Source organism: Oncorhynchus keta, chromosome 3 (genome assembly GCF_023373465.1).
Source record: "Oncorhynchus keta strain PuntledgeMale-10-30-2019 chromosome 3, Oket_V2, whole genome shotgun sequence".
Lineage (NCBI taxonomy): Eukaryota > Metazoa > Chordata > Actinopteri > Salmoniformes > Salmonidae > Oncorhynchus > Oncorhynchus keta.
In genome coordinates, this window is record NC_068423.1 from 14,940,219 (window position 1) to 14,964,686 (window position 24,468).

The 24,468-nt window shown below is 41.8% G+C and overlaps 1 protein-coding gene across 4 annotated transcripts in view; it reads right to left on the reverse strand.

Annotated features, from left to right (window-relative positions):
* Window positions 1-24,468, reverse strand: part of LOC118367472 (vesicle transport through interaction with t-SNAREs homolog 1A-like) — a 205,748-nt gene that overhangs the window by 153,534 nt on the left and 27,746 nt on the right. For 2 of the 4 annotated variants that reach the window (XM_052490713.1, XM_052490718.1), the window contains exons 4-6: window positions 23,590-23,667; window positions 17,590-17,610; window positions 10,964-11,048 (exon numbers count right to left, since the gene is read on the reverse strand). In XM_052490713.1, the coding sequence (XP_052346673.1) occupies window positions 10,964-11,048; window positions 17,590-17,610; window positions 23,590-23,667 (184 nt within the window). The remainder of the gene's footprint in view (window positions 1-10,963; window positions 11,049-17,589; window positions 17,611-23,589; window positions 23,668-24,468) is intronic. The other 2 variants (XM_052490715.1, XM_052490720.1) reach the window with 1 other exon arrangement.

The window sequence follows — 24,468 nt, forward strand, 5'->3', positions numbered from 1 at the left end:
ACATGGTGTCTTTATAGAGTTTGTAACCTCACAATAGTAGCAAATAAGCTGCTTTTTTGTTTGACATAGGAGTTCTACCATTTTAAAGGTGCTTTGCTGATACTTTGAGATAAGGCTTCATTATAAACAATTACTACGATATATCTAACATGTTTACTAACAATTACTACAATATATCTAACATGTTTACTAACAATTACTACGGTATATCTAACATGTTTACTAACAATTACTGCTATATATCTAACATGTTTACTAACAATTACTACTATATATCTAACATGTTTACTAACAATTACTATGGTATATCTAACATGTTTACTAACAATTACTGCTATATATATCTAACATGTTTACTAACAATTACTACTATGTATATCTAACATGTTTACTAACAATTACTACTATGTATATCTAACATGTTTACTAACAATTACTACTATATTTCTAAAATGTTTTTACTAACAATTACTACTATATATCTAACATGTTTTTACTAACAATTACTACTATATTTCTAACATGTTTACTAACAATTACTACTATATATCTAACATGTTTACTAACAATTACTACCATATATCTAACATGTTTACTAACAATAATTAATCGTAAGGTGAATTATGAGCACGTTTTTTTTTTTCATCAAATCATTTTTGTTTGTTATATATGAAATATATATATATGAAAACCGTTTGCATACTTTTATAACTTGTAATGGAACTATTCAAAAGTAACAGAAATGTGCGTTGTTAATTTATCAAAATGTGTCTTTAAACATTGTGGTATTCATGTTTACATCATTTAAGACATCTCAATCCAATGGAAGATTTGTTGACCTTCCAATGGGCTTCATTATTCATCTTGTAATGTTGCCTTCTGTACTTAAGAAGGAATAAATCTTTACTATTGCAATGCCGCGAACAAAGCAGAAAATGCTCAGAGGTCTTTCCCTCCTTCCAGTCTGAGCCTCGGCTAATAATTACGTCAAGACTAGTTATGCTGATAGAAAGCCTGCTCTTTGCTGAAGCTAATCATTTCTACTTAAGGTCTGATTACTGTAGATCCACCGCTTTCTCCTAACACCGTTGATCCCCGTTAGCTCTTAGGGTCCACTGTGCAGACAAAACTGTCTGCTAACAGGATGCTATGCTAGCAGTGCTAATGGAACTAACTGAAGCAGAAAGTTCTCTTCACATTTCTGTGGACTATCTATCGCAACTGGCCACTTTAATTTCTCACAAACATCTCACGAGCTTCATTCTGATACGGCCGCCATCAAATGGGTCCACTTAACTTGAGCTAACATCGCAAGTCGGATTCTTGCGACAAACACCTGCGGACTCACAGACAGACAAGCGAATGCGCAGATGAACCCCACACACTCTCTTGAGTCTGTTGGTTGAGCTCTTGCATTGAGGGGTCTGTATGCAGACTGGCCATTGTGTCAGGTCGGGGCCTTTGTCTGTGCAGGCTGAAACCAGCGATTGCGCCTTAGCTAGCACAGTTCAAGCGTAAACACTTTTTGTCTGCCACAATAAACACAGTTGCCAGTAGACCCCTAAATCCATGGAACAGCTGAGTCCTAGGGTGTCCAAGATAATGGCAATTTATTGCAATGTGAGGCTTTCTCATAGCCCCCCCCCAATAGTTTCTCCCCTCAAACCGATTAAAATTAAGCCGTAAACATGTGAGAATGGAATTAGCACATTTAGCGAGTCTCCTCTTCCCACATCGCATTTTCTCTCTAGAGTGGCTGATCCCGGCAGCCAAACGCGGGTGCAAATTTTAATGACTCGCGTCGTTTTTGAAGTCCACATAAAAAAGCGGCGCCCGCCGTTTGTGGCGGCGCTAGATATGGCAAGGCCGCGGCCGGGGGCACACGCCGCAAACCCGGACTCGGGCTCCTCGATAGGATCGGTGTCATTTTCCTCTTCATGATAAGACGCCTCGCTGACAAGGCCCGATTAGGAGAGAAAAAAATAATTATTACGAGACCTTTCATCCGCTGGGGGGGTTTACCGATAAACAGCTCGCCCGTGGGTAGATTTAGTGAAAGCAAAATGTTAGGCTATACGTTAAGGCGTATATGTTGGAAATACAGTTTTGGGCTGTGTGTGTGTATATTTCTTACTTCCTTGATACAAAATATATACATTTCCCCCGAAAATATATTTCATAAAAGGCCTCCTTCGTGCATAACTGCAAACTGGAGCTGTGAAATATTGAAGTCCCAGCTCTCAGGGCCATGAATCAAACCATTATCAAATAACTTCCTATTCTTTTTGAAACAACACAGCATTCAGATTTTATCAGACTACAAAAAAACTAAAGTTATTTAATATGCTATACCTTCAGGAAATCCACTTTAGCAAACTGTCCTTATAAAAGACAAATGAATAAGAACATAGTGAAATATTCAATTACACTCTGCCACAGAGTGAATAAACTGAAGCAGAAGTGTACAAAGAACCAGAAAGGGATATTCACAATGCATTTGTAAATTATGTAAATACATTGCATTAATCAATTTATAAATTAATTGCATCTTACATAAACTTATATATTTCTGTATTTTGGATATGATACAAAATTAATTAAGAGCAAATATTTGGGTAAATACAACAACTAACCCCTATGAAGCCCTTTCTCCATACAATGATATGCAGGCCTAAGCTAGAGACAAAGGACCATGTAAACAACAATTATACAAATTACGTTATTCAAACTATAACAACATATTTTGTGACTAACTAACACATTATATACTTTTGTTCCTTATGAAGTAAAAAAATGGAACATCTATTCTGACCACTTACCAGTAGATTTAGATGTATTTTTCTTTGTTTCATTTGCCCAAGAACTAGATAACATATAATGATGCTAAATGACATTGACAGATATCATTTCAGGTTTATTTTGTATTTTGTCTTCTGTTACCTAATAGCACAAAAACCAGTCAACATGGGCTATAAATGTGTTTTGAATCATGAGAAAACAAGAAAAACATCTTTAATAAAAGCCAGATCGTAAAAATACTTCTAGGTATTGCTAAATATAGCTTGTTAAGTCATTTACTAGGTGCTTAGCCACAAGGTTTTGAAGCGCAAGCATCACTTTGGTGGCTAAACACCAAAAGAAAGATGAATTCTGATCTTAAGACAGAGCGGGGAGGAATGAAGAGTGAAAATAGAAAGACTAAGATGGAAAGGAAGAGGTGGAGTACGAGCCGGGGACAAGCGTGTGCCATGTTCTGGGGCACTCCAGCATCCATGGACTCACAGCAAGGCTCAAAGTCATGCTCTGCTTCAAACGGTAGCCGAGGAGTTTAGGTTCACAAAAGATATTTATTTTTTCATCCGATCATTTATCCATTTCTTTCTCCGTGTCCTGATACCCCGTGCTCTGACGCTAGAGCCGTGTTCGATGACGGCGCTCTCTCCCTCCTTCCCCCTCTCCCCCTCGCTTTTAATACCGCTGCAGTTGGAAATCAAAACCGCCCTAAAAACAAATTGACGTACTCTAATATAGTCGTCACCTTATCACAGGGTCCTTGCGCGTCTGCCTTGGTGACAACGGCAGGGCTGCTTAAGCTTAGCCCACGATGTCTGCCTACCGCATTGTTGGTCGCTTCAATGATTTATCACAAAAAAGAGAGGGTGGGAGGGAGGGGAAGAAAGGGCTGTCGATTGAGTCATTGGCACCTTTGATTGACAAGGTCTAATCAGCTCATCTCTGCGCTAATAAAATTGATGGCCTGAAGTGCTGTTCTCTACCTGGCACAGCGTGAACTTTGGGCTGCCGAAGGGCCCCCAGGGGTCAGGCCCCGACCCTCTCAGCTTATCTAAACAGGGCTGAAATCAATCCCTAATGGTCTGTTTTCATTTTCCCCCATCGATCTGGGGCCCCCATCACCGGGGCCATGAGTGGAGGAGCCTCATCGCTGGCCCCTTGAAAACGCAAAGATGTCTTTTTTAGACGATGACGTTGTTTGTTTGACTGCTGAGCTTCAAAGAGGGAAAGAGCCAAGATTAGAGCCGTCTGTTTATTCTCTGTTAAGTCCAAAAGTGTCTCATTAACCCTGTCAGTTTTACTTACAAATGTCAATAAAAAAATAAAAAAGGTCCACCAAAGCAAAAACCTGATAAAATGAATTTATATGAATGCTGTCAGTATAGACATTGTTTGCTCAGCGGGAAATTAATATCCAGTGACAACTGTGTGGCGTTTTGGACAGCAACTAAGTGAGCTTTTTTACACTATTATAGACACTATGTCCTGGGATTTCCAATAATCTTCTATGTAGAAGAACCCCATACCTTCTAAGGACTCCTGTGTTGCTTGTGAGCGTCACAGCGGTCTAAGGAACTGCATCTCAGTGCTAGAGGCATCACTACAGACACCCTGGTTCAATTCCAGGCCGTATCACAACCGGCCGTGATTGGGAGTCCCATGGGGACAACTGGCCAAGCGTCGTCCGGGTTTGGCCGGTGTAGGCCGTCATTGTAAATAAGAACTTGTTCTTAACTGACTTGCCTAGTAACATTTAAAAAAAGATTTTAAACATATGTATTACAAATATTTAAAAAATGTAGCAAAACGTGTGTCCGTGAGTCTGAGCTTTTAATAGTTAGTAGCGCAAACCATTCGGACTACATACATTTCTATAAAACGACCCAGCCCCAGGATCCTTCAAGACCCACCCTTATCTCACAAACACCGCTGCAGCTCAGCCTCCGTTAATGACACAGACAAACAGTTGGTGTCTACAGATGCAGAAGAACGAGACAAATCAAATAGTACAACCCACAAGTCTGCAGCTCAAACACACTGTTTAAAAAAGGGTTAGAAGCCCAAACAAACGCACCAGCGTTACAGTGGGACTGATTGGGTTAAAGGGATAGTTTGAGATTTTGGCAACACCATTCTTTTTCTCCTTGTACATACCCAGAGTCAGATGTACTGATTCTCTGTCTCTGCCACCAGTTTGAATGAAGGTCGTTTCTGGAGGGAATGCTAACTAGCGTTAGCACAATGGCTAGAGATCACTCCGGGTTAGTAGAATTTGGGGGGGAAATGTAACTTACATTATTACTTCAAAACAAAAAGTGTTCAATCCAACAAATGTACACAGTTGCAGGATATAAAGAGCACTCACAGGAGCATCTCAAGTTGCAGGATATAAAGAGCACTCACAGGAGCATCTCAAGTTGCAGGATATAAAGAGCACTCACAGGAGCATCTCAAGTTGCAGGATATAAAGAGCACTCACAGGAGCATCTCAAGTTGCAGGATATAAAGAGCACTCACAGGAGCATCTCAAGTTGCAGGATATAAAGAGCACTCACAGGAGCATCTCAAGTTGCAGGATATAAAGAGCACTCACAGGAGCATCTCAAGTTGCAGGATATAAAGAGCACTCACAGGAGCATCTCAAGTTGCAGGATATAAAGAGCACTCACAGGAGCATCTCAAGTTGCAGGATATAAAGAGCACTCACAGGAGCATCTCAAGTTGCAGGATATAAAGAGCACTCACAGGAGCATCTCAAGTTGCAGGATATAAAGAGCACTCACAGGAGCATCTCAAGTTGCAGGATATAAAGAGGAGCATCTCAAGTTGCAGGATATAAAGAGCACTCACAGGAGCATCTCAAGTTGCAGGATATAAAGAGCACTCACAGGAGCATCTCAAGTTGCAGGATATAAAGAGCACTCACAGGAGCATCTCAAGTTGCAGGATATAAAGAGCACTCACAGGAGCATCTCAAGTTGCAGGATATAAAGAGCACTCACAGGAGCATCTCAAGTTGCAGGATATAAAGAGCACTCACAGGAGCATCTCAAGTTGCAGGATATAAAGAGCACTCACAGGAGCATCTCAAGTTGCAGGATATAAAGAGCACTCACAGGAGCATCTCAAGTTGCAGGATATAAAGAGCACTCACAGGAGCATCTCAAGTTGCAGGATATAAAGAGCACTCACAGGAGCATCTCAAGTTGCAGGATATAAAGAGCACTCACAGGAGCATCTCAAGTTGCAGGATATAAAGAGCACTCACAGGAGCATCTCAAGTTGCAGGATATAAAGAGCACTCACAGGAGCATCTCAAGTTGCAGGATATAAAGAGCACTCACAGGAGCATCTCAAGTTCAAAACAGTAACGCTATTCTTCTTTCATTTCTCAAATGATTCTTTCCCAGATTCTTTATTAGGTCAATTATCAATTGAGTATGCACGTGTAGTGTATAGATATGTGTATGTGTTTGTCCTTCAAATGAAGCCAGTATACTGTCTTAATCTCCCCTCAGTAAACACAACTCTGCCTTTTACCTCTCCAACTGATTCTAATCAAGGGGAGACAACTCGTCAGTACCTATTAAATGTTTAATCTGACATGCCATCGATCTCTAAACATGCCCAATCAGACTCCGCTCACAGCTTCACAAAGTCAAATCAGAATCTGACACCTCTTTGGAGTCAGTCTGGCCTCCTTCCATTGAGGGCTTGCAGACAACCCTGCTGAAAATGCTGTTAAATTGGCTAACTACATGCCCTCCTCCTGTACTTTAAGAGGCAAGCACTTGTGTCTGCATGTTCATACGTGCCTCGTAAGTCAGCGCCCTCCTCTAATGAACTTCTATACTTTATTTATGAGATAAACAGAGGCTGGTTCTTAAGGGTGCGTTTGATAAATACCCCGGCATGTCCACAGAGCCCTCTCAATATCCCTCAAAGGGCCTTCAGTGTTCCTGGCAACCCTGCGCTTTGCTAAATATGAGAAAGAAAGAAGGAAAGAAAGAAAGGAAAGAAGGGGAATGAGAGAGAGAACGAGAGAGAAGGAGAAAGAGAAAAATAGGGAACGAGAGAGAGAGAAAGAGAGAGAGAGAAAGAGAGAGAGAGAGAGGGAGCGAGAGAGAGAGAGAGGGAGCGAGAGAGAAAGAGAGAGAAAATGAGAGAGAGAGGGAGCGAGAGAGAGAAAGAGAACGAGAGAGAAAGAGAGAGAAAATTAGAGAAAGAAAGAATGAGAGAGAGAGAGAGGAGAGAGAAAGAGAACGAGAGAGAGAGAACGAGAGAGAAAGAGAAGAAAACTGAGCTAAAATTCTAAAATTATATTCTGTGAAGATTTACCATCTCAAAGAGCGAGAGAGACTTCTCGCCACAGGGCCATGGGGTGAGACAGGGATGCAGCTTAAGCCCCACCCTCTTCAACATATATATCAACAAATTGGCGAGGACACAAGAACAGACTGCAGCACCCAGCCTCATCCTACTAGAATCTGAAGTCAAATGTCTACTGTTTGCTGATGATCTGGTGATTCTGTCCACAACCAAGAAGGGCCTACAGCAGCACCTAGATCTGTGGCACAGATTCTGTCAGACCTGGGCCCTGACAGTAAATCTCAGTAAGACAAAAATAATGGTGTTAAAAAAAGGTCCAGTTGCCAGGATCACAAAAAAACTATACATACCTCGGCCTAACCGTCAGCACCACAGGTAACTTCCACAAAGCTGTGAATGATCTGTGAGACAAGGCAAGAAGGGCCTTCTGTCTTCAAAAGGAACATCAAATTCGACATAATTAGGATCTGGCTAAAAATACTTTAATCAGTTATAAAACCCATTGCTCTTTATGGTCATGAGGTCTGGGGTCCGCTCACCAACCAAGAATTAACAAAATGGGACAAACACAAAAATATCCTCAGTGTACAATGTAAAACACCAAATAACGCAGAATTAGGCCGATTCCCGTTGATAATCAAAATCCAGAAAAGAGACGTTAAATTCTACAACCACCAGGATGTGATACCCAAACCTTCCATAACAAAGCAATCAACCTACAGAGAGATGAACCTGGAGAAGAGCCTCCTAAGCAAGCTGGTCCTGGGGCTCTGTTCACAAACACAAACAGACCCCATAGAGTAACACAATTAGACCCAACCAAATCATGAGAAAACTAAAAAGATAATTATTTCCTATGTGTCAAGTAATTAACATTCTAGTTTGCTGTGTTTTTTTTGTGTTATCTGGCACACACTGGCTACCTGACCACTGTGACTGACCCAAAATTAAGGAAAGCTTTGACTATGTACAGACTCAGTGAGCATAGCCTTACTATTGAGAAAGGCTGCCGTAGGCAGACCTGGCTCTCAAGAGAAGACAGGTTATGTGCACACTTCCCACAAAATGAGGTGGAAACTGAGATGCACTTCCAAACCTCCTGCCAATTATATGACCACATTAGAGACACATACTTCCCTCAGATTACACAGACCCAAAGAATTTGAAAACAAACCCAATTTTGATAAACTCCCTTATCTACTGGGTGAAATACCAGTGTGCCATCACAGCAGCAAGATTTGTGACCTGTTGCCACAAGAAAATGGCAAACCCTGAAGAAGTAACACCATTGTAAATACAACCTATATTTATGTTTATTTATGTTCCCTTTCGTACTTTAACTATTGGCACATCATATGACATTTGAAATGTCTTTATTCTTCTGGAACTTTTGTGAGTGTAATGTTTACTGTTAATTATCTTTCCCATGCCAATAAAGCCCTTAAATTGAAAGAGAGAGAGAGAGAAAAATGATATTCTGTTAAGATTCACCATCTGGAAAAGCTCTTCTTTTATAAAAGTGACTTCACGGTACACTGGCATTTTGTGATCTGTGGTCATTAAGTGGAATGTTATCGATGCCAAGCAGCAGTTGAAGCTCCATCTTTCTCTCTTCCTTTGTTCAGGATTTCTCTCTTTGAAAGAAAAGAGAAACCTCCTTTAAAATATATTTCTTACTCCGAATTGGTCAATTATAGTACCTACTGTATGGGGCATAATTATATATTGTGTGGATTTGGAAGGTAACTTTGAACTATTGTCAAATAGCTTCATTAACTGTTCTTCACTAAGAGTGGTTTTATTAGCCTCTTGAGTAGAGTTCAGGTTTCTGGTAACAAAGTCTATTTTACAACCAGAGTGAGTTGTTGATTGGACAACTCGTCTGCACAAATTATTATTCTTTAACCCTTTGTAGACAATACACCCCTACATTCAACATTTCAAAGTGTATCCTATAACAGTTTACATTTACATTTTAGTCATTTGGCAGACACTCTTTTCCGGAACAACTTACAGGAGAAATTCTGGTACAGTGCCTTGCTGTACCCTTTTGGTTACTGGCTCAACGCTCTTAACCGATAGGCTACCCGCCGCCATATTTAACATGTACAAATATATTCAGATCGATTAATAAAAGCCATACTCTTGTCATTATTATTATCATCATCAATCTCTTTTTGTTTTAAAGTGAGATAACTGAATGAGCCATTTACTCTGCCAAACAGGTGAATTGAGTGCTTGCACAGTTCTCCTCACTGAAATACAATCAAACACAAAAAGATTTGAAAAATAATCTGAATTTCTCCACAGTATTTGATCATGTGGTGTGATTTTCCACTGATGTAAATATGCAGCACAGGGTGGTGAAGCAGGAAAGGTTCACAACGCGACTGGATGCCGGATGCAGGAAAACTGGACAAAAAAGGGGTCATTCGCCCACTTCAATTCACAAACCACTTGGATGGATGACGCTTGTCAATGTTCGGGCTCTCAGTGCATATATTCTCTGTGTGTCTGGGTCCTCGACATACTGCAGCTTTTCTGTTGTTAGTAGTCTGACAGAGTTCCCAACGTGTCTGTTCTGTTGCTACCTAGTTGTGTTCTGAGCGTTGGTCCTCCCTGACCGTTTGCTGTTTGAGGTTGTGCATCTGAGCAGAGGGCCGGGGACGTCAGGGGATTAAATACAATGGGGCAAAAGCTCATACCCCACCAAACCCCAAACACCCCACTGCCGGTGTGGATCTGAGCAGTGTGTGGGGGACCAGGGGCATTGATAAACAGACATTGTTCTCAGTTAGCCGCACACACAGAGCGGATGAGATGGCCACTGGCGACGAGGGGTCAGAGGGCGCGCTGCTAGCCTTTACTGTGGAAAGAACTGGGACCCAGGAGGTAGAGAACGCGGTTAGACCACAGCACATTTCTTTAACACCAACCAACGGCCGTGACAAAACATCAAAACAAGCCATTCGACTGAAAGATACGACTCAATGGAATCAAAATATGGGCTGCCGCAGAGTTGGACACGTTGAAAACAGGAATAGTATAAGTCTCGGAGATCATCGGAGAATCATATGAAACAACATTTTTAAGCAGAGAATGCAGATTGTATTTATGAATTTGTGAGTTCTACTTACTGAACATCAAAAGGCAGTCTGTGCACCCCTTTCTCGAATTGAATTATTAAATCTGTCGATGTCACACACACGTGCCACCCCTCCATTATAGTGTAAATTAAGAAACTTTTCAAAACTACAGCGGAAGCCAAAGAAAGCCAGTTAAAACTTCAAGAATGAGCTTTGATATCTCTCGAAGGAATACACTGTGACTCAATAATGTCAGAAAATAAAAGGACTGGTTTCAAATCCAAATGAGTCTCATTTTCCTATATATAAAAGATAAAAACAAACCTTGATCGTGAGGATAAAACCTGATTTTCTGTTCTAGAGGGCCGATTTATTTAGTGATGTTTATTGCGTTTTGATTGGTTCTCCGAATGAAGAAGTAGCGGAGGAAACGCTGATGTTGTTTATTTTCAGTAGAGCTACAACAACAACAAACACCTCTCACTCACAGCCAGACAGATGCATGGGAGAAGAAGAGCGCATGCTTTTCCAGGAGCCGAACACGGAGTGGCGTAGCCCGTACACCTCTTTCTCCCTCGCTCACCTTTGATGTGCTCCTGAAAATGTCACCAGTCGTCAAGGCGGCTGTTTTAAAATAAAAAAGTTCTCTCTCCACCCCGCATAAGAGTGAGACAATTTGCTGTCGCTCAATCACACACCCCACCCCCACCTCTAATTTCATAATGCCCCCCTTCCCAACCAAACAGAACACATACCGGTTTCCACTGCTATCTGGTAGCCTGCGTCCAGCCTCCGAGATGACCTTTCCAGCTTCTCTGTGTTGTCCAACAGATGTGCTCTCTAAAAGAAATGGGAGAAATACAAGACAGAAACATAATGATTGAGAGGGCTGGGAAGCCGGAGAAACATCTCGACGCCGTCACAAAACACTGACCAACACTATGACCACAACAGCAATAGCCCTGGCCAGAGACAATCATTGTTATGAACAACCAAGTGTGGACGGTGAAATATTGGCAACATGCATGTCGAGCTTGGGTATATATATGGCAGTTGTTACTGTTGAAATGTTTTCCAAAAATGGACAATACAGTATCTATTCTTAATCAATATTAAAGTGAGAAGCACCAGAAGGTTCTTCTCTTTATATAATTGAGATGTCCCCCACCTCATCTCGTTCAGTCTCCTGCAACTCATTACTTCACATTTAGCGTGGAGGGCAAAGTTGAGGGAGGGGAGGAAGAGCTAATTGAGATGTAATAAATGATCATTTGCGGCTTTCAAGAAGAACATTTTTTTTTAAACTGTCAAGGCGACGGCTTTGGAATTAAGGAGAAAACCCTCATTAAAGTGGAAATCAAATGCATTTACTCTCCTCGTGAAGTTGGTTAATGGAACATAGGACATGTATTGCTTTCTAGAAAGTTCTACTGGTGTGGCACATGGCCGGTGAGACAGTTTAACACCTCAGAGGACACCATATGACCATATCCTGACAATTCATTTGGAAGTGTATTGCGTAACAAGCGACTAGTAAAATGTAACATTAGCCTACAATATAATTTGTGAATCAACATAAAGCCCTAAAACAAATAGCAAAACACACAAAGAAACACCAGCACGTACTATGCAATCCTATAAAACACTGAGCAGTGACATATTTACACCATCAACAAATGGACACTGATCTACGCTGGGAACAACGAGACACTACACAGCTTACAGAATAGTCATACCTGTACAATCAGCACATGTACCGCGGATGTCTCACCAGTCAGTATTGGCCACTATAATAGACAATCCTAGTATAGACAGAATAGACCGAACAGCAGCATTTCAAGCCTTGCACGCAGAGTGCATTGCATGTTGGCTTATTCATAGGTATCGACGAATGGACAAGGTTGCCCATTGAAAGGATATACTGTATACAAGTTTCAAAGGGCTACCGAGGTACTTTGTGTTTCATAGTGAGCAATTTGATCGTTTCTGCATTTCCATGTGCTGTGTATCTAGCTAGACAGCAGTAGGAGTTGTTATAGGCCAACACATTTGGCATCAAGAATATCTGTGACTTCCATGGGCGACATCCATAGCAAGCTGCTCTTCTGAAAGAAACAAATCAAAATGGTCGTTCTTCCATTCACTGCTGGCGATTCTTTCGAAGCCAAGACCAGGTCAGATCGTGCTGCGTCTTGTGACTCGGAAATTAAAGGGACAGTTCACCCAACTTACCAAATCACATATTGGTTTCCTTGACATGTAAGCAGTCTATGGACAAGGCATGACAGCCGTGCTGTGGTTTGGTTTCCCTGGTTTCCAAAAGCTAACATTTTAGCACTTGTGGCACAAAGTCAAAAGGCCCAATATTAGCATATCTACCGTCATGTTAAAATAATTTGTACGGTTGAGCTTCACAATCAATTTGAGACAATTTCAAAATCTGTGGGAATGACGCGTGAAAAATGTCTAATATCGGTCCGTTTAAGTCCTGAAACGTTAGCATTTGAAAACAGTGCCAGGGAAACCACAGCACGCTGTCATGCCTTGTCCATAGACTGTTTACATGTCAAGGAAACCAATATGTGATTTGGTAAGTTGAGTGAACTGTCCCTTTAAAAGTGACATCAGGGTCATAACACCACATTCAATGCCATTGTATTATTACATTATAAACGGTCCTTACAATCTCATGCAGATAAAGTCACGGGGGAAAAAGGTCAGAGTCAAGGGTTTGAACCAAGGTACCACCTTGACTAGTAACCTGAACTCAAGTACGCACCTTGACCTACATAAAAGGTCATTTGTCTTGGGATTCTCCAGTCTTTCAGTGGTCAAACCTTCACTGAACCTACAAGTGTGACGTTCTGCAAGCCCATCAAGTCTAGCGTAGAAGTACCATAGATCCACCACTCAGATGAACGGTAACTCTCTCTGTGAAAGGGGTTTACATTTGTTTAGAAAGGGAGGGAGGGGAGCTCTGGAATCTCTAGCTAAGCTATCAAAATATAGAAGGAAATGTTCAAAGTTTGACAAAATCAGAGTGAGGGGAAAACAAGGAAAACTGCCTCTGAACTTTCTTTTTTTTTCTCTAGCCACCTTCTCCTCACTGGTGGACAGATGTAATTTAAATTGACAGAAATACTTTTCAATAGTTAAAGGAAGTGAGGGGACAGAGGGTCGGGGGGTGATGGTGAGAGAGAGGGAGAAAGCGGTGGTGGGTGGGTGGCTGGGTGTGCAGTGTGATGGTGGTGTGCCTGTGCATGCCGCGTGGGGAGAGAGAAGGAAGCCAGCTCGGCTTAATGAGCCCCTATGGATCAGCGGAGATGGAGGGGACGTATTGACATGCAACGCTTAAGCTAATACACCTAGACCCTGGCTGTGTGCCTCGGAGCACAAGGCAGCCGGGATACTGACAGAGTAGCTCGCTCCCCCGTTCTTCAAAGAGCTCAAGTGATTAGTATGTTATCATTACCATTCGAAACGTGATTTTCCTATTCCCTCTCGGCAAAGGTGACACGTCTCCCTGAGACGGCCAGCAGACTAGCTGCGCTGAAAAGCCACTTCAAAGCGTTTCTCTCTCTCCTCTTCCTCCATCCCTATACCTCTCTCTCTCCCTCCCTCCCGCAATCCTCCCTATCCCCCTCACTCTCCAGCCTCCCTCCCAGTCTCTCCAGCTTCCTTCCTCACTCCACCTCCAGCCTCCCTCCCGCTCTCTCTCTCCACCCTTCCTTCCTCACTCCACCTCCAGTCTCTCTCTCTCTCCACCCTTCCTTCCTCACTCCACCTCCAGTCTCTCTCTCTCCACCCTTCCTTCCTCACTCCACCTCCAGCCTCCCTCCCGCTCTCTCTCTCCACCCTTCCTTCCTCACTCCACCTCCAGTCTCTCTCTCTCCACCCTTCCTTCCTCACTCCACCTCCAGCCTCTCGCTCTCTCCACCCTTCCTTCCTCACTCCACCCTTCCTTCCTCACTCCACCCTCTCTCTCTCTCCACCCTTCCTTCCTCACTCCACCCTCTCTCTCTCCACCCTTCCTTCCTCACTCCACCCTCTCTCTCCACTCTCTCTCTCCACCCTTCCTTCCTCACTCCACCCTCTCTCTCTCCACCCTTCCTTCCTCACTCCACCCTCTCTCTCCACCCTTCCAGTCTCAGTCTCTCCCTCTCTCCCACCATCCAGCCTCCCTCCCACCATCCAGCCTCCCTCCCACCATCCAGCCTCCCTCTCATCATTAGAATAATGTGCCCAGCCAGGCTTGACACTGACAGAAGCTGAAGGGGTGAGAGTGCAGGCCAGCCGGCACAGATCCAGTACCAACACCAGCCTTCTAACCACTTCATCAGATGTATAAAATCCACCAACAGGAAATAATGTAGAATAAAAAACCCTCCGGATGGTTCAGCTATTTCTAAAAATGCTGAGAAGTCATCTTAACACACCAGGGTGGTCCTCGTACACGAAACCAGTGCCAACACCAGTTGTAGGTACGAGTTCTAAACATGTATCATATCCATAATCCAATACCTACAATCTACAACAGCCCAAAACAACACTACTTTACCTGTATAACCATCTCTCTACTGACGCAATGGGACAAGAGGATGGAATCAGTGCAGAACTACACCCTCCAGAAACACAATGGTGCATTTCCCTAAGACACCCAGTCAGTTTGAGCATCTTCCCTGCTAACCATTTAAATAAGAGGGAGTTGCTAGCCACTCCTGGTGAGCTACAACTGTGTAGAGCACGGGGCTCACACACACACACACACACACACACACACACACACACACACACACACACACACACACACACACACACACACACACACACACACACACACACACACACACACACACACACACACACACACACGACTAGAAGTGGCTTTGGATAAAAGCATCTGCTAAATGGCATATATCAAGCCTTGACCCCTGTGGCTATGTCAGAGGAGCAGAGTCACCAAAATATCATAAGAATAAACACACAAACACAGACCCATAATAATACCTGCCATACACCTCCAGGAGAAAATGATAATGGCATGTTATCTAAATGAATCTTCTTCACATACAGCTAAACACAAAACAATGTAAGAACAACACATAGTGTGCGTCCGCGACTGCATTGGTGCGCGCCCCTTCCCCATTTCCACGTATGCCTTTTTATCTGACATCTGAATTTGCAACAAAGACCTTCTTAGGAACTATACAAATTAGATGTATTTGTGTGTGCATGTGTGTGTGTGTGTGGGGGGGTCTTTGGCAGCAGCAGAACAATGCATCTGCAGCGCAAAAAAATCTCTTCCTTCCCTTTTTCTGCTGCCTTTATTCAATATCAAACAACGACGGTAACCATCACCATTTTCAAAAGTTACAATGATTCCTTATTACTTCAATAAGGGGGGGGGGTCAAAGTGAATAATGATGACAGCTGTGATTCAGACGGGCTGTGTGATCTTCGCCGCGGTTTTGTTTGGGACTTGTAAGATGAGGAATTAGAAGTGTCAAACAGCTGTGAATATGGGTGCTAAATATTTAAACATGTTTTCCAGCTGAGGAAAAAGTATAGTTATTTTTTTTTTTTTTAAGGGGGGCTTAAGTGTGAATAAGCTGTGCCAGCCTTTGATTCAAATGCAGGAAGAATGGGAAGAAAGGAGAGTAGATAAGAATTTTTGATATAGTGAAGAGTGGTGATATAATTAAAGAGTGGTGCGTTGCACAGGGGAAGACAGGCGAGGCAACGAAAGGTTTCACCTGACCTGAGGCATGCAGTGTGGCAAGGTGGAGGAAAGAGGACAATAAGAAATCTGGAGAGAACAGCGTTCTGAATCGACGTGAATGGAGGGTGGCGTCGATAGGAATAGTATCGCTCAGCTCCAGGAAACACAACAAAAACATTGGCTAACACTAAGAACCCTGCATATACACATTCAGACGACCTTACAAAACACATGCACACATCCACACACAGAGATGAAAAGTAAGTCTCATGTTGCCTAAAGAGATGCTCCAAACAGATTTGCTCAAGCATGGCCGATTCATCTTTAAATGTATATTTGTGTTTGTCTAAGTGCCTCTAAATAACTTAGTGCCTCCAAAGTTACAATGGATACATCAACAGATATTCCTGTTGACAATTGTGTCCTGTTAGTCATTCTGAACGGCGATTGAAGGAGGGGAACCTGGTCAGTTAACGGAATGAGTGATGAGAATTTTACTCCAGCAGGTTCATGCAGAGCAAAATTGCTAATAAACAAAGACCAGAAGAAAACACCACCGTTTGCTGTCTTTTTTAATCCAGGCAACAATTGAACTCCAAATCAGGTTACATTACATCTCATGTCAGCACGTGGGTTTTTCCACCAGCTCTCAGCGAGCCCGTGGCCACCAGCCATGCTCCCTCCCAGCCCATGTTTCCATGTGTTCAGACCAGAAGAGACAATCCAAGACCCTCTACTGTCGGTCTTTTAATATAAAAACCAAGCATTGTGTCTATTCAACAGTATTCTATGGGGAAAGGTGTAGCATGGCGGTGATGTAACGGTGGGGGGGAGGGGTCGCATCAAGATAGTGGCGGGCTGATGGTGCTAGATTGCTGTGCGAGGATAGCAGATAGGAGATCCCCCCCTATGACGACATTACATAAAAGCTTCCTCAGGCAACATTTGACACAAAGCCATATCACAATCGCAAGAAAGACATGTTACTGTACAAGCCAATAGAAACCCAAAGATGGAGAATAGAAACCTGAGCAAAGATTATTTTCAGCCTTCAAAGACGTTTCAAAGTGTCGTATTGCTACAGTACATGAACTTCGCTTTCCTTTGATGAAGTGATCATTTAAAATTGAAAAAAGAAGCAATCCAGAATGTATTCATCGATTACATTGAAATATTCCCTATATAAAATATCATAATTATACTGATAACCGATCACTCCATCTTTTTACAATAACAAATACAAAAACTACAACAACTATAGCATTACTACTACATCCCGACTACACAAGGCTTACAGTAAGTGCTATTTAAGGGAAAAACGCAGAATTCCCTAATTCCGGGTGATATTGAGCAGCCATGATTGCTGAGCATAAAGACGTGGAGAGTTATCTGGTGAAATAGTGGGCGGGCCTTCTGGGGTTTAACCCTTCAGCAGCGTCCTTTATCCCTGCCTTTTTATCAATATGTGCTTTGTAAAGAGTGTACTATCAGAAATAATACCTTTTCAGGCTTGTACAGAAAATACATTTCATTGAATTTATACACAGAGGCTCATAAGAACCTCAGAAAACAGCCTTGGCCTTTAGGCTGCAGAGATGAGGGCATAAAGATATTCAGATGGGAAAGGAATAAAAAAAACAGGATAGCCATAGAGGAACTTACCTCTTCACGTAACTTGATCAACTGCCACGTGAAAGCAGAGAGAGAGAGGGAGAGAAAGAGAGAGGGAGGGGAAGATAAAAAGGAAAGACATGGCAGGAAGCAGATCATGCGGCCGGGTATAGAATTAACCTTGACGATTTATCGGCTTGCATGTTCAGCGTTTGGAAATCACAGACAAGCACATTAAACGACGCTCAACACGAGACTCGCGCAGACTTTTCGGAACGGGCTAAGATCACGTTCTCTCCCTGTCACATGAGACAACGAGAGGGAATGGATTGCTCGCCTCGCAGTGTCTAAACTAGCATCGTTGAGGAAGTCACAGGACTTATGGCAAAGACATTCTAGATCCCACTCTATACAGTAGGAAAATACAGTTTGAGTACAGTGTGCATAGAAGTTTAAATGAGGGAATAATATATACATCTATCTATATATCCCGATGCAGGATCCCAGGGAGATAATACAAAACGTATTGAGATATGCCTTTTTTATTCTACAAATGTAGAACCATTCCATTGTTGGCAATGTGTCCATCAATGGTGACATATTGTCAATATTTCATGTACCTCAGTACAGACGCCTGCTGTGTGGATTATGTATGGATACCCGTGTGAGGGCGCCTGTGTTATACATACACTGTACATACATACATACATACATACATAACGATGGAGCTTATTATCAGGACAACCGTTACCGGGGGGGACATGAAAAATGAATCTTTGCATTAGTTATTCATTTTTGATGAAAGAGAATGTCAAATAGAAATAGGTAAATAGAAGATACTTTCGATATGTAAGAGAGAGAGAGAGACATTGGAGGACAGCAACAATTCAATTAGAGTTTTATCACAACTAAAAAAGGACGCTTCCACAACCTGCTCTTCATGTCGGGGAACGTCATGAAGAGGGGGCTTATCATGTGAACGCAACATGATTTAGTAGAGGAGGGGAAGGACAAGTTTCTTCATTTGTTAGCCGTTGCAGATGATTTTCTTTTAAATCTCTATTTCTTGGGTGAGATTAAAGGTTAGCAGATCTGAAGGGAGGCTCAGGGATACATGACTTTCCTCTCATCTCACTTTGTATGTGGTGGTCATTTTGAATTTTGCTAGTTTGAAATCATTTGCTATGATATCACAAAAGAGGTAGGAGGACTTGGATCAGAAATGATGAACTTGACGGTTGAGAAGAAAGAAAAAGCTTTGGTGGTAGGATTGATGTTAAACTATTGGTTGTCGTGGCCACAGTCGTCAAGAATAACAGCCTCCTCTGAAAGGTACTCACACCGAAGAGTTAACAAGGAAGCAGCCACCCAGTCGGCAAACATTGATGAGAAATGTAAGCACAATTACGTCAGTGTAACGTTGTACTCTGACGGATGACTATTAGCATTTGAGAGAGTGAGAAAATTAAAACAGTCATATCTGGAGTGGCACCATCAATATTATTGTCACTGTTCAGTAAAAAAAATCTATAATATGGCTATTTGTAGACAATTAACCTCAAAAATAGTGAATTTCTTTAAATATACAAAATAAATATTATGCTTTGAATTAGGGTGGATTGATGTTTAGAAACGTATATACTTTTAGTAAGCTTTCCCCGATTGAATTATAAAAAGATTTCCAATTACAAATATGTATTTTATATATAATCATTAAATATCGTAATTCTGAGTTTAAAAAAGTTAAATACCATGGAAGGGCAAATCTGAAGAACAATTTAAAAAAAGGTCAGAGAAATAATGTAGCACTGCACCACTATCAAGCGATATAGAAACCCTCGAGTGACAGAATGAAATAAAAAGAGTTCAATTAAATATACCTAAAAGTAAAAAAGCTTTATTTGTGTGTGCTGAGAGTTGCATTTTAGAGAGATCTTGCCTTGGGGAACTCAGCAGCAACAGACAGGCTAACAAATGTTACAAAGAAATACGATTTTCTTCCCTCTTTCTTTCGGTGAGAAAAAGGGCCACTTTGCAGCCTGGAAACTGTCCATTATTTCGAAGGTCACAACCGCCTGCGTTGAATGCCTTATTGAGGGGGCCAAAGTTTAAAACTACACATGTGGCTATTTAGGATTTGAACAGGCCAGCCAGAGCCGCCGCCGATCACACGCCGCAGCCCTGCCGTCCAATTCAATGGAGGACCAAACAAAAGTTGTTCTATCTTATTTGTGCTGCTTGGCCGATTGGAAGTCCTCGTGGAGGATTTGCTGAAACTATATGAGGGGTTTTGTGCTTGGCATTCCCTTTTTTTCTCCATATAGATGTATTTTTCTTTGGCATACATTCTTTTAAAAAGTACCCACAACGCTAGCTTTGCTCCAGAGAAAGTGGTAAACACAGAACATTGTAAATGTTATAATTACGCCTCCGTGAATGCCTTTCCTCATTTCTTTTTAATGCCAGCCAGTATTCAAAATTGCACTGCTGCAATTTTTCTGTTATGATAATCAGCAGATTTTTCAAACAAAGATTTTTTTCATTCAATACGGAATTCGATACAAGTGGTAATCTGCTTCCTTTGTAGCCTGTAAAATCTGGTCCATGCCGGCTCAAACCAGCACAATCTCGTGGCCAAGCCTTCTGCTGTGACTGAAATCGAAACTATTCCGCAGAGTGTTCATGTGCGAAAAATGTGTGTGCGCTAGCTACTGTGTGTGGGGTAGACCGTGTGTGTGTGTCTCGGAGTGTGTGAATTGCATGCCGAGTGAGAAAGAATGGGGGGGGGGATGTGCAACGGTAGACTACCACGTTATTAAAAAAAAAAGTGTGATAACGCCATTTTGGTCTCTGCCCGCGTACAGATAACGAATAAATGCCGAACTCTATTAAATCGTCCTTTAGCCATTATCGCAGGGCCAACACGTCATTTCTAGAACTTATGACAGCTCCCTATGTACTTAGCTAGAAAACCTTGCCATGTAACGAACAGATTTGCGACTGGTAATGATCTGCTCAGCCAGGGCTATATGAAATGATCCTGACCTCTTTCAGATCGTCAGGAATTAAATTGACCGACTTGCCCCAGCTCCTCCATCTTTTCCCCATCCTCTCTTTCGCTCCCGCCTCGTTCAATAAAAAAAATTAACTGAAGTTCCGAGCACTCCACTCACAGCAAGACCAAGTCGTGTGTTATCTCCAGAAGTTTTTAAAATAGAAATGAGATAAATATTTTCATTTTAAAAACTATGTAGGTGTGTGTGAGAAAAATTATTTTGTTTTACAATGTAAAAACATTACAATTCTGATCGACTCAACTTATAAAGTACAAATGTTATGCTTTGAGCATTTCAGGTTCTGAAGCAACTACTGAAGGCCGATAGAAATTTTACACAGCCTTCAACTTTGTTTCACATTTTGCTGCCTTAAAATTTAAAATCTACACAACCTACTCCACATGTCCAAAGTGAAAGAAAGTTATAGAACATTTTCCGAATTAACAAAACATTAAAAAAACTGAAATATCACCCCCCTGAATTAATACTTTGTGGAAGCACCTTTGGCAGTCATCCTTTTGTAACCTTTTCATTAAGATTATTGGCGCAACTCTTAGGGCAAGATACAGTATATCCATTGTTGTTTTCAAAATTGCTCAGGCTCAGTACATTTTGGGTGAGGATCATTGACGGACAGCAATATTTAAACCTTGTCTCTGATTTTTCAAAAGCAGATTTAAGTCAGGTCTGAGACTAGACCACTCAGGAACACCCAGCCCCTCTTGGAAAGCCATTCTGGTGTATCTTTAACATACATATTTGTGTAATTGTCCCGCAGAAAAATAAAACCCTATAATACAGCAAATAAATATACTTTTTGGCCTAAATTAAAAACTACAGGGTTGGGTCAAATGCAATACAAAACAACAGAGAAACCTCTATTTTCAACTAGTGTGACGGCAGCATCATGTTATGAGGATGCTTGTCATTGGCCGGGTTCAGAGGAGTTAGTCAAGATCAAAATAAATATGACACGTAAAAATGTTAGGGGTTAGGTTTAAAATAATGATATTATGACTTTGTGGCTGTGCTAGCTAGTGACCACTCTGCAGAGCTGCCTCCAGGTCAAGATTAATGATAATAAAACGCCAACCTGCCATTTATTTTGGAATAACTTGTACTTTCTATTCAATTTTCATTTGCTTATATACATGTATAATGTGTAACTAGATGTGGACTTTTTTTCTCTGGTTCAAGGACAATTTGTCTCCCCTTGCTTTCCGGTCGTCCTTGTCTTGGGGATATTGAATCACTTGAGAAAAATGGAAGGTGAATGAGAAAACAGTGCATTAGAATTAAAACTACAACAAACATTCTGTAGACCTTAAAGTTCTCTTGACATGTCAGCCTCTACAAATAAATCTGAATTTTTCAAGTGCTTGAATGCTGGACAAATTCAATTACCTTAAAAATGTATATTTAAAAGAATAATATAATTGTTAAACAGAGCAGCATAAGACTGAAAACATCTTAAAATGCACTTCTAGATTAACTCATCGGTCGGCGTGTTTCCATTCTTTAAACAAATTATTTTCCTATGATAAATATTCTTAGGTCTATGAATAATTATTTAAATAATGGGGTTCATCATCAATTGTATTTAATGAAAGGGAAATATATATATATATATTTGAAATGTGGGTCGTATTATTCTCCCTTTTTCCTTTGAAAAGATGTTGATAGGAACCATCACTGTCTTGAATGTGACAGTTCTGGCAGCAAATCCACTTCCGACTTCTGTATAGAATGTCAGAGTCACTTTACGCATCTCACTAATTTGCAGGGAACACGCATATGAATGTATAATATGGGATGGCGATACATACGGTATGTTTGTAAGATGTGCAGTTCACGGGTCAACACTAAAATGGTAATAAGAACGCAACTAATAACCTGTACTTTATTTAGCTCTGCTCAGATCATCTAACTGTACTTACACTTGCACGTTTAGTCCCTCAGTACTTTGTATGTATTTCTCCCTCTGTTCATGTGTATGACTGAGACACACAGCAACTATTGCAAAGTTGACGAGATAATATAGGATTAGTCAAGAAAACACACTGGTCAGTGCTGTGAGGTGCAGCTGTGCAGGTAAGCGTTAGGCAATGTGTCAAGTGTTAAAAAGATGGTTTGCGTAGCTGTTGATGGCCTGCTTTTTTGATAGAGCACTTCAGACATAATTCCAAACAACACAAGTTTGAAGAACATGTGGCATATTTTGGGCAATTAAGATCAGTATTTCAGATGCTTGTTTTCTCCTTTCTCATATTCAATATGAATGAATCAATACAGTCTTTGAAGGGATTGTTCATGCCCCATGTTCACTGCATTGTCTTAGCATTTTGGGACAATGGAAGAAATATGGCTAATTAGCTTTTTATCTGTTGTTTATAAACCAAACTTAATCATCGTTGTGATAAAACATCAATAACATTTTAATGTTCATTACAAAATTCAAAATACATCTTCTCATTAATTTTATTATATTTTCAACTACAGAATTACGATCTTTCATCAAACTGTATTTTCAATATTACTGAACAAAGGTTGTATAGCGACAAGTAGTCAGTAAAATAGCAAACATTTCAGTGACTTTTTGACACTAATGCTTATAAACAAACACTGAACCTGGGAATCCTATTTATTCGGATTGTCCGTGCTGTGTGGTTACCACAATTGTGTTTAAAGGTGAGTGTGTGTGCGTGCGGAGGATCTTTTTAGAGGATAAGTACACAGACGGCTGGAGAACAGCTGTGTGTGTGTGTGGGGGGCAGCAATCTGGCGCTGCCCAGACGCTGGGCCCAGGCCTGGAGCCCATTCAGACCCTGGGCAGCTTTGCATTAAACAGTGTTCCTTCCACATGACTTGTTGCCAATGCTGCAGTGGCCCTGGTGGCCCTGGTGGCCCTGGGAGAGGCCCCGTGAGGCACTGACCCTTCCTCACCCGGGGACCAGCCACCCATACTAGGGACTGGCGGGACTGATTAGCACCTTACCTGACTCTCAGAGGAGCCAGCGTCTTCCCCCAGGAGCTCGTTCCGCACCTCATCACTGTAGGCGATACGTGACCTTTTCTGCAAGGGGAGGAGGAAGACAGAAGAGAGAAAGAGAAAACAGAGGAGAAAAAATAAGCCTTAGTGGAGTTCTTGGAAAAACATAACAGGTATTTCTTAAGCACGAGAGCCCCCTAATGGACCAGAATGTCAAAAAAGCACATGCACCTGCAGTGTGTGTGTTTGTGTGCGTGGAGGTGATCTTGTACCACTGAAATTGTAGAGATGCCCCCCTTTTCACACTTAAATCAACACAATCCGAAGAATAAAACCAACTACGGCACTGGGGCAGGGGCCGGGAGACGTATAAGGAAAGTATCACTTGTCAGCGCTAAATCTTTTCTGGGGGCTGCCACTGCTGTCAGCACAGTGCAGTGGCAGGCTCTGTGATAAGGCAGATGCTGGGACTTAGACAGGGAATAATTCATCACCCATCGGCGTTCCATCAGATTTGAGCTCCCTCTCGCTCTCCCCTTGCACCCCTTCAGAAGGGGTGGGGGAGGAACGCCATGTCCAAAAAAGACAAACATTCCCGACACGCACATTTCCACACGCACTCTTCAGTGTGTGCCACCGCCGACGCTGAAGGACCAGGGGCTGTGAAGCGCTTGTTTACAGACACTAAAAGAAAAACGCACCCTCTTCAAATGCCCTCCAAACTAAATGCACACCAGCGGAAAGAGAGACTGTTAACTAAAGCCTCCTTCTCAGAACGCCCTGACAGGAGTTCTATGTGGGCCGTGGGAGGAGAGCAAAATCAAATACACTAGCAAATATTGAGCTGAAAATAACATATCCGTACATAAGATCTTTGGGGACTCC